Consider the following 11,506-nt stretch of genomic DNA (forward strand, 5'->3'; position numbering starts at 1 on the left):
TTTTTAGTAGAGACGGGGTCTCGCTCTTGCTCAGGCTGGTTTCGAACTCCTGAGCTCAAACAATTTGCCCGCCTCGGCCTCCCAGAGTGCTAGGATTACAGGTGTGAGCCACCGTGCCCAGCCAGCAAGGATCTTAATGATACAGGAGCTTCTTAAGGTTTAAGTGTTATAAATGAAAAATATCCTTATTACTGGAAAAATTATGCTTTTGTCAAAATAAGCAATAAAAACTAGCATTACTATTTTCCTGCCTGTGTTTTATCTAAGGTAGTGAAGAAATGCCATTTATTTTTTCCAAAATCTCTTTGGAAAAACAATTTCTCTTTTATGAAAGAAAAGTCAGTTACAGTAAGCCACCAATTTTATTACTGTCTGTTCTGGATCTTCTATTTACATATCCCTATCAAATATAAACTCCCTCTATAGCTGTGGAAAGTCCTCTAAATCTGATGGCAAACAACTCAGGCACCTACCTTAACCTCATCTTTGAGGAAAGGAAGTGTAAAGTGTCCATGAAGAAGCCCATTTTTCTCAAAAAACACAACATCCTGCTGGTTGGGTTTATCTTGTGTAGATGCAATCAAACTGCCTGAGGGTCTTAAAGCAAACCCACAGTGTTAGAACAAAAGCTCACCCAACTGGCTTATGAACAAGATAAAATTCAGACAAGAGATTTTTTTTAACAAAAACAAATAAATGAATGAATAAATATCTTTATCTCAGGAAGTTTTAAGTGTCATGTGCCCTCATCTCTTGGCAAGCAGTTGGGAATGCACCTGCCCAGAGGAAAGATACCTTTTCCATATTTTCACAAAAGCTCCATTTGCCCACAAAGCCTTACAGATTTAAATCATACTCAATCGTTTTTAAAAATCAATCGATTAAACCATTCCAAGCATAATGACCTAAAAATTATAACCTATTTATCCTTCAATTATATGACTCCAGCAAATATTCTATACTCAGGCAGGTATTTTTTAAGGCTTTCTCCATTTATTGAAAACATCTTAGTTGCCTCATCTTATTCATATTTGTCTCTAGAGTTTTAATTCAAATACATTTCTCTCTTGCTCTGTCATCCAATATCATACTGGTAAGAAACAAGATGTCTGAAATCTAGAGTCCCACTGCATATAACAGATGCTGCTGAGACAGAGGAAAAATTTCTTCCATCTATAATCGGGGCAGCCACATACAACAGACAAGCTGTGATCGGCACAAGGGTACTGAGCCAAGGAGGTGAATGGAAGGAGAGGGCCTGAATCTAGCCTGCATGTTCCTTGGTAAGCAGATTCCCCTACTCTGGGAACTCGTGCAAAGGAAGGAAGCTCTTTTCCTAGTTTTCACAAAAGCTCCATTGCTCACAGAGCTTTGCAGATTGGGACTAACCTTCTAAGGACCATTTCTGCTCTATACAATGGCTTCAACAGGACCTGCCTATAATGGAAACCTTTTAAGAATTAGGAAAGAAAAATATATGGGGCCCTGGAACAATGAGATCTGTGAAGAAGCCCAGAATCTACTATTCAAGTTGAATCCAGACGGGAAAGGGAAAGGGAAAGGGAAAGGGAAAGGGAAAGGGAAAGGGAAAGGGAAAGGGAAAGGGAAGGAAAGAGGGAGGGGAACGGGGAGGGAGAGCAGGAGAAGAGGGGAAGGGAGGGGAGAAACGAAACTGGTTTACAACCAAATGAAGGAAAGTAAATATCTTTTTGTTTTATATTCAATGGGTACCACCATCTCTACCCCAGTTCCAAGAATTTCTCTGAAGAAAAGTACCCAGGTTTCTTCTCCCACTCACTTCCAAGCCAGGGCTGGTCCTAGTCCTGCCACAGGCTCACTGGTTGACTGCAAAGCAAACTCTCGGTTCCACACTCTGACCTTCCGAGCCCCTGTGCAGTAGGTGGAGTCAAATAAACACACACTTAAAACATTCTGATAAACGCTGTCAAGTCAGAACTTTTCAAACACTTTCCTTATAAATAAAAACTGCCATGATTTTACAAAGCCAATTAGAATAATCTTGTCAAAAATTTGTGTTCACCAGATAGGAGGATGGACCACATGACTTTAAAGGATCTTCTACTTAACTCTAAGCTCATTTAACATCTAAAGCAGCACATCTTCATCTCTTACATGTAATTGATACCCACTCAAAGCAAAACGAAGAAAACTTTCCTGAACTTTAATAAGCTAAAAAAATTTTTTGACTGACTACAATTTATTTCCATACCTGTTTCCGGGCAAACAACACTGACAGCAAAAAACTGTCCATCCCCACGCCAGGTAACTTGTGGTCTATGGTCATCCCAGGGCAAAGCAGACTCGTGCTAAAGAGAGGAAGAAACACCAGTACTAGACAACTCTTACTCTAAGCAGGTAACAGGAGTAACATGCCTTCTCCAAAGTTAAACAAAGTATGGAAAATTACCACTTTCTGAATACTACTGCAGATTCCCTTAAAGTACTACTTTTTAACACCTTTACTGGAATATAATGTACATATCATTAAGTACATGTCATTTGAAGTACACAATTCAATGTTTTTTAAGTGTATTTAAAAAGTTGTGTAACCATCATCACAATCTAAATTTTGAACATTTTCATGACCCCAAAGGAAACTCCATCTGTATTAGCAGTCTCTCCCTCCCTGTCCTGCCCCTCTGCCCTAGGCAACTACTAATTCACTTTGTCTCTATAGATTTGCCTATTCTGGGCATTTCACATAAATAGGATCATATAACATGTGATCTTTATGACTGGCTTCTTTCACTTAACATAATGTTTATGAGGTTTATATATTACACATATCAGTACAGTATTATTTTTTAAATCTAAAATACATGATCTTAGTCCTTCTGTAAAAAAAAAAAAATGACTTAAGAATTAGGGGAACATAAAAACCAAACTATAGAGGATCATCCGAAAGAAGCAAGGTTGTGTCTTATGAATACTTACTCCATTTTTCTGCCCTCTAACAATCCTTTACTGATTCTAATAGATCAACAGTTTTCAGAATTAGACCCACCATGCATATTTTATTCACAACAGTTGTTCTGACATAAAAACTATGTTTATTTTTTAAAGTTTCAAAAATTATTTATCCACTAAAACAAGAGCAGGAACTACCAACTGAGTGCCTACTCTGTGCTGATGCTGTGGTAGCTATTTCATAAATACTATTACCTACAAATCTCAAGCCCTATAAGGAGACTTTATGTCCCCTTTACAGACAAGAATACCGAGGCTCAGAAATGTTAGGAAGTTTGCCAAGGTCTCATGCTACCAAATGTCATGATGATGATGTAAACTATACTTCTGTAAAACTGTGGTTCCCAACCCCTGGGCAGTGGACTGGTACTGGTCTGTGGCCTATTAGGAACTAGGCCACACAGCAAGAGGTAAGCAGCGGGTGAACCAGTAGAGTTTCATCTGTATTTATAGCCACTCCCCATTGCTCACATCACTGCCTGAGCTCCACCTCCTACCAGATCAGCAATGGCATTAGATTCTCAGAGGAGCGCAAAGCCTACTGTAAACTGCGCATGCAAGGGACCTCAGTTGCATGCACCTTACGACAATCTAATGCCTGGATCTGAGGTGGAGTTGAGGTAGTAATGCTAGCACTGCGGAGAAGCTGCAAATACAGATTATCATTAGCAGAAAGGTTTAACTGCAAAGAGACCATAATAAATCCACTGTTTACAGACTCGTATCAAAACCCTACAAGTAGGCCGGGCACGGTGGCTCACGCCTATAATCCTAGTACTCTGGGAGGCCCAGGCGGACGGATTATTTGAGCTCAGGAGTTCGAGACCAGCCTGAGCAAGAGCAAGACCCCGTCTCTACTAAAAATAGAAAGAAATTAATCGGACAACTAAAAATATATAGAAAAAATTAGCCGGGCATGGTGGCGCATGCTTGTAGTCCCAGCTACTTGGGAGGCTGAGGCAGAAGGATTGCTTGAGCCCAGGAGTTTGAGGTTGCTGTGAGCTAGGCTGATGCCACGGCACTCTAGCCCGGGCAACACAGTGAGACTCCGTCTCAAAAAAAAAAAAAAAACCCTACAAGTAAGTGGCAAATGACAATGTAATAATAATAGAAATAAAGTGCACAATAAATATAATGCACTTGAATCATCCTGAAACCATTCCCCTCCACCCCCAAAGTCCGTGGAAAAACTGTCTTCCATAAAACTGGTCCCTGGTGCCAAAAAGGGTGGGGACCACTGCTCTAACAAGATATATGCTGTCCTTAGGCGTACTTGGCAATATGCCAGAGGACAAACAGGGCACATCTTCCTGGGGCACTAATTTTACTCAAGATAGTATTTTTTACTTCATATTTAAAAAATTATTCACATTGTATAATATAAATTTAGATAAAATATAGGGAATTTAAAGAAATTTAATGTGATAGTAGACATTGAAGCTGCTTCTCCAGGTGACCTAAGAGTATGCACTCCTCTGCTGTCAGGGGCTCTCTACATTACAAGACTGGTAAGTGCTGCCTTGAATCATTAAGACACCATTATGTGGTCTTCAGAATTTTCTAATCCAGAAAGGAGGAAAACAAAGAGTTTCATCCAAAAGAAAAAGTCAGAAAAAATATCTAATATACACATATGTAGGAAAAGTATGAGAACATACATGCAAATGATCAATAGTGAATACAGGGTGGCAGCTATCTTTGGGGAGGAAGGGGAGGGATTTCAGGAAGGACTATACAGGGTGTTTCATTTCTGTCTGTGATGTTTTATTTTTTAAACTGGGTGATGGATATTGGTTATAATTATTCACTGCACTGAAAATAAATAACAAAGCAACTTGGCAATAAAAAAGAAAAAAAGATCTTTTTAGAGTGACTCATTTCCTGAGGGTGCTAAACAGTTTTACTAAAGCAGAAGAGAATCGTTCATGATCGCCTCTAACTGGATACCTAAGAGTTCCTGTGGGTGGCAGAACTTCCACTTGTTCCAATCAAGGTTCTTTATCCATCAAACCAACCTTACCATTTGCATCTGAAAGGCTGCTTGCCTGCCTTCTGATCCATGGAACTGTGTCTCCTTCTTGCCCCATCCAACGGTGATAAACTTGCCTACAGAACAATTGGTTGAGAACATGCAAGACAACCAAATGAGCTGCATGAAATGAAATAAAAGCAGTTTCACTGCTATTCTTCATGAAGTCTAAGACCTCTCAATAAATTTAACCAACAGTCAATATTTGAAAAAACTATGTTCCATATTATATGCACCAGTAATTTTGAAGAATCTGAAATGCCCTTAATTATTTTGTTATTTATTCATTTAGTTTACTCCTGGCAAGTTGTGACTTCTCCCTTATTTTGGAAAGCGCTTTACTGCTATCTTATGTATTCCAAATTGCCTTACTGACAACAGTCGGCAATCTCATTCTCATCTTACAAGTAAGAATGAAACAAAGAATTTACACAGTATGTCCAAAACATAAGACCCCAAGACAAGAGCTGGGAATAAAATTCTAATTGTAAGATTTCAATCAACTACATGTATCCAACCTCCCCACTGGTGTTAGAGGGGACTGCAGATCATCAAATCCAGCTCTTCATGTAGACTTAATGGCAGAGCCCCAAACTAGAACACAGGGCTTCTCCCTTCCAGACTGACCGGGGTTCTTTCTAAATCATAATGCTTCTCTTACACAAAACATAAAGGCCGCGCTGCTGAAACAACACAACCCTTCTCTTCCTGGAGGTAAGATCTGGCATGCATCTGTAAGAGGTACCATGAAGAGGGTCCTGAAAACATCAGCCAAATCCAGGACCCAATTCTTCCCTCCTGCCATTGATTCTGACCCTGATGAAGCAGGGCTATAATCATTTTTATAAATTATGGGTTAGTATGATCATTTCCTGTTTGCTTACAACCAAGCACTATAATCCTCAAAACACACCTTGCCGCTGTGTACAAATAGCAGTGCCTATCTTGCTGCACATCCCCAGGTTTCTACCTGCAATTTTCCACAGAGGCAAAGGATCAAGAAGTGAAGCAAGAAAACTTCTCCAAGGAGATCAGACAATAAGTGATGGGGTTACAGCAGGAATCTGTCAACTACAGCCTATATCTGCTTTTACAAACAAACTTTTATTGGAACACAGGCATGCTTATGTATTGTCTATAACTGCTTTCACACTGCAACAGCAAAACTGAGTAGTTATAACAGAGACCGTACAGCCTGCAAAGCCAAAAATATTTACTACCAAGCCCTTTCCAGAACAAGTTTGTTGACCCCTGGATCAGAGGAAAAATACTCATCACTCCATAGAGTAATTTTTTTGTACTGATAAATGATTTCTAAGGCCTAACACCCTAACTTTGACTATCTTACCCCTGATTTACTACATTAGGCTTTTTAAGAAAAAGTCAGTGGGAAAAGCCAGGCCCAGAACATTTTCCCATCCCAAGGAGTGCTATGTAGTGGTTACTCTCTCTCTGACTGTCCTCAAAGCCGGATGCCCCAAAGTTCCACCCTAAATCCTAGACTCTTCCAGCACCGTATCTGGTCCCTGAGCAAGTTCATCTGCTCCCAAGATTATAAGAATTTCCTACATTACAATCACTCCCAGTCCATAGCTTTGGCCTCTCCCGAGCTTCAGCCCCTTTTATCTGCCTACTGCACGTAGCAATCCCATATAGCCAGTCAACAAATCCAAAACAGAACTCACCACCTACCCCTTATAAACCAGCACTTCCCCATCTGCCCTCTCTCAGTTACTGGCATCTTTATTCCCATCACCTGGCTGGTGTCTCACTAAACTCTTTCTTCCTCCACCCTATATACCAAAGCCTATTTATTTCACTTTCTAAACTGGTATTTCTTAAACAGGTCTAGGGCAGGAGAGGAACCATGAACATATATTCCAAAGAAGTTTCTCAGATAATTCCAAAAAATGTACTCTCATCCTCACTGAGAATCAAGTTTTTCCTGAATTCATTCCCTCTTCTAGCCCCGCACCTACCTCTCCTCTCTCACCTAGATTCCAGTAGCAACTTCCTACCTGATCATTCTGCCTCTAGTCTTTTACCTCTCCACACACATAAACAAAAAGATACGTAATCAAGAGCCATTTTTCTACTAGAAAAATCTCTTTAAACTTCTCATAATCAACACCTTTAATAAATGATCAACTATAACTCAATGTCCAAATTCCCTACCACAAACTTAATCAAAATCCATCCCATTTATTTCATTCTACACTCATGTCCAGCCACTCCAGCAATGGTGAACTACTCACAGTTCCCTGAGAAATCATGTTTCTATGAAACATCCCTCCCTTGGAATGGACTCATTCACTTGACTAGACTACTCCCCAACCCTCAGCCCTCATCTACACAACACCAATTCAGCTGAGACTCAGCTCAAGACAGCTTCCTCAGGGAAATCTTCCCTCTCCAGTTACTGATTTCCTTCCCTTATGCTACCCGATACCCGTATTATCATGTCATTACTGTACTTACGAGATTCCCTAAGAGAAAAATCTAACTACTTAACTATTTTTTAATTATCCATAGCACCAAACACACTGTTGAGTTCACAGTACCTACTCAAAATTATTTCTGAACAAATAATTTTCAAATAAATAAACGAGTAGCAGTTTTCTAAATGATATCTCAGAGTTGGTGGAGCAAGAAGACATGAAGTTAGGCCTCAGCGAAAGTTGAAATACCTTCTCCTCCATGCCTTCTTCAATCAGGCCAGCCATCTGGTGTCTTCAAGTTGGCCAGAGTTTATACTCAATAAGCGTCTCCCCTCTCCTCCCTCTTCAATATTCCCAACAGCATAAACGCCCAAATGACCTTGGCTAGATCTTAGCAAGAAAACAATCTGATTGTTCCCATGAAAATGCAGATTCAGATCTAATCAGTATTAACAAAAATCAGCCTTCTATCCCGCCTCTGTTGTTCTCTTCTCCCCAAAACTGCACTCCAGAAATGTTCTCTTTATTCTAGCTTATACAATCCCTTTCATTAAAACCCCAACCTAAGCGTTTCCTAGGGTTTGGGAAACAACTACCCAGGTGACCTCAAGCACAGATTTCTATTTTCCAGGTTACTGACAAAGCCAGCTGCCTCAGACCTAGAGAGGCACCAGAGATACACGCCTTTTAAAATCTGGGATGGGCTAAAGGAACTGGGCTAACAAACATTCAGTAAATGGGGGTTTAAATTTCACAGTTCTTTAAGTGTATGATGTGGCTAGCAGTGCACAAGAAAAATGATCAAAAGTGGGAAGGAACTTAAGGTAACAAAATGTTCAAACAAAGATATACTCACTTTCTCCAAAATCATCCTGGTGGATCTGCTGCTCCATGATTGGTTCAAAGTCTTTTGTCATCATAATCAGGGTCTGTTGACCTTAGAGGGGCACAAACAAGAATGTTGTTGTTTTCATGTAACGAATTTGCCATTCCATTAATATCTATGGCACTATAAGCTACAGAGCTGAAGTGAAGAAATCAGGGCAGAAAGAATTCACTCAAAATGCTATAACTCAAAAAAAAAAAATAAAAGCTTTGCCTGGATAAGTCACCTAGTGCTTATTTTCAGCTATTTAAGTGTGTAAAGTTGAACATAAAAGTCCACAAGCCCTCCTCCATCACCTTCGATACCTAGTTTCCATCCAAGACATCTCTGCAAATATATACGTCATCAGTAGTGCTCGTTTACTGAACTCATCTGGATTGAAGAGACTTAAAGGAAAAAAATAGGAATGCAAGAGGGGCTTTTAGAATCTGCTTATATAACAACTCTTAGAGTAGGTTAAAATAAATATTGCTGACATTTTTAACTATAACTGTGGACTTAGCAGCATCCTCAGGTTTTATGACTTTGTTTCCCACTTGTAAAGACTGAAAAAGAAACAACTTTTTATAAAATATACTAAGAGGTAAAACTTAAGTCAGAAAAAAACACATTCACTTTACTGTTCGTAATACTGGTATCATTATTCAAAGAAATTTTTTAAAACGTAAGCACTCCAAAACTGAAGCCTATAAGATATTTGGAGTAATGTTTGCAGTAATAAGTCGGTTAGGCACCAGTGACAAGCTTACCTGTGGCAAGAAGCACCAGCTCTTGGTCAGGACTCCAACTCATGACAGAGATACCACTGGCTACACTCCCAACACATTCCAGCTGAGACAGAGAAAATTGAAAAGGGGGACCCAAAACACCAGTATCTCAGTAAAAATTTACTATAATCTCAATCAAAACAAATATACAAATGTGAATTTATTTAACAAATACATCTTCAGTAACAGGTATCAAGAGACTAAACCTGTTATTAGGCAAAGGGATGAGAAATGGACATCCCATTCTTCCCAGAGCTGTCTCATGAAAGAGATAAAAAGACAATTCTACAGAGGATTACAGCTTTAACCAAGATCTTTGGGAAGCAAAGCAGGTCTCACTGCAGGAAATGACAAGTGGCCCAGGAGTGCCCAGGAAAGTTTTTCTGAGGAGGTGTCTCAAAGAGTGGTACCAGGGGAATGAGAGAGAGATCAAGAGGAAAAACAGCACTGAGGCATAAAGCCATAAAAAGAGCAGTTAAAAATCAGCTTCAGTCAGGTGTGGTGGTGTGTGCCTATAGTCCCAGCAACTTGGGAGGCTGAGGCGGAAGAATCATTTAGGCTCAGGAGTTACAGTGAGCTTTGAGTGCACCACTGCACTCCAGCCTGGGCAACAGAGCAAGATCCCACTGGGGAAAAAAAAAAAAATCAGCTGCAACGAGAGCATAAGGTATACATATATACAGGAATAATGCGGGGATGAAGCTAAAAAGGCATTTGGGGAACAGATAGTGAGTGAAAAGGTCTCACTAAGGCACAATAAGAAACCTGGACTCTATCTTCCAGACAATGGAGAAGCCACAAAGGGGCAAGATCAGCACCATTTGATGAGATAATGAACTGGAGGAGCTCAGTCATCAGGAAAAAATTCTACAGAATGTTTGGGAAGTAAAAGCATATCTTTTAAATATAAGAAATACGAATTGAGTAGTATGTGATGGCTTTGACTTTTCTCACCATGAACTAAGAGTAAGGTTTATTATTGTATTAAATGGAATGGTTTAAAGCAAAGGTGCCAGATTTAGACTTCCAGGGTTCAAACCCCACCTGATTACTGTGTGACTGTGGCTTAGTTACTTAAGCACTCTGTGCCTTAATTTCCTTTTCCGAAGAATGGGAAACAACAATCTACTTCCTAAGGTCATAGTGAAGATTAAATAAATTTGCATGAAAAGCACTTGAAAAAGTGCCTGCACATTGTAAACATTTAATAAATGTAAGCTACTGTTATTATCCTACCATCAGTAATACTATAACTCCTGTGACATAATCAATGTTAAAGATCACAACCAATGGAGTAATCAAACATTTAAAAAGAATCAAACAATTGTAATTTGAAACCCTGGCTGTTAAGAAGGTGAGGATGAGAATCCAAAAACTCGAACTTAAGCTAGAGTAGAGAAAGAAGCAATTGGCTGAAATCTATGTCTCCTGTCAGTCTTAAAATATGCATGTAATGATAATGTATTACTTTACTGCCTATAGTTAAGGGACTCTAAAGTTAGCCAATCAACATCCATAACTAAAAACATAAGCCATACAAACATTTCAAAGACTTTCTAAATTGAAAAATAAAGGCTACAACTCTGGATGAGATTCTGATAAGAAGTGATTTACGCCACACAAGAATGGCCAGTTTTTATATTTTAAATAGCCCTCATTTGGAATGTTCTAATTCTTCTAATTAATAAATGCAGTAGACAACATTGAGTTTTAGAAGAATCCTGAATCACTTCTCAGCCTTTAGGCTAAGATCAAGTGTAGAAGAATCTTAAAGCCATGCCAACAATTTTTTTTTTTTCGGACATAAGGACTCACTCTGCTGCCCAAGCTAGAGTGCAGTGACGCCATCGTAGCTCACTGCAACCTCAAACTCCTAGGCTCAAGTGATCTCCTACCTCAGCCTCCTGGAACTACAGGTGTGGACCACCATGCCCAGCTAACTTTGCTATTTTTTTGTAGAGGTGGGATCTCACTATGTTTCTCAGGTTGGCCTCGAACTCCTGACCTCAAGGAATCCTCCTGTGTTGGCCTCCCAAAGTGCTAGGATTACAAGCATGAGCCACCACACCTAGTCCAACAACTTTTTTATAAAGAAATATATAATACAAAGACTGTAATTTGCAAAAGCTTAAACATTATTGCTACTGATTTGAAAACATCCACAAAAACAAGTGATCTATTTGAAGATGCTTGAGACTTCCTCCTCACTGGACTCTTCTACTTACCTGGTGTGTGCTAAGACTGCAGAGTATGACATCTCCAGAGGCTGTGGCCACACATACAGACTCCTGATCTAGCAAGTCCTGTATACCAACAATGCAGCCACTTCCATCCTCTGGGAGAAAGCCTTCTGCCACCAAAGAAATTTCATGTTTCACCTTTCACCAAAGGAAACACA

At 39.6% G+C, this 11,506-nt stretch overlaps 1 protein-coding gene across 1 annotated transcript in view; it reads right to left on the minus strand.

Annotated features, from left to right (window-relative positions):
• Positions 1–11,506, minus strand: part of IKBKAP (inhibitor of kappa light polypeptide gene enhancer in B-cells, kinase complex-associated protein) — a 111,808-nt gene that overhangs the window by 95,191 nt on the left and 5,111 nt on the right. The window contains exons 3-9 of the mRNA XM_012638524.1: positions 11,334–11,486; positions 9,091–9,172; positions 8,312–8,392; positions 5,009–5,094; positions 2,231–2,327; positions 1,799–1,889; positions 474–597 (exon numbers count right to left, since the gene is read on the minus strand). Of these exons, the coding sequence (XP_012493978.1) occupies positions 474–597; positions 1,799–1,889; positions 2,231–2,327; positions 5,009–5,094; positions 8,312–8,392; positions 9,091–9,172; positions 11,334–11,486 (714 nt within the window). The remainder of the gene's footprint in view (positions 1–473; positions 598–1,798; positions 1,890–2,230; positions 2,328–5,008; positions 5,095–8,311; positions 8,393–9,090; positions 9,173–11,333; positions 11,487–11,506) is intronic.

Source organism: Propithecus coquereli, unplaced genomic scaffold, assembly GCF_000956105.1.
Source record: "Propithecus coquereli isolate 6110/MARCELLA unplaced genomic scaffold, Pcoq_1.0 Scaffold130, whole genome shotgun sequence".
Lineage (NCBI taxonomy): Eukaryota > Metazoa > Chordata > Mammalia > Primates > Indriidae > Propithecus > Propithecus coquereli.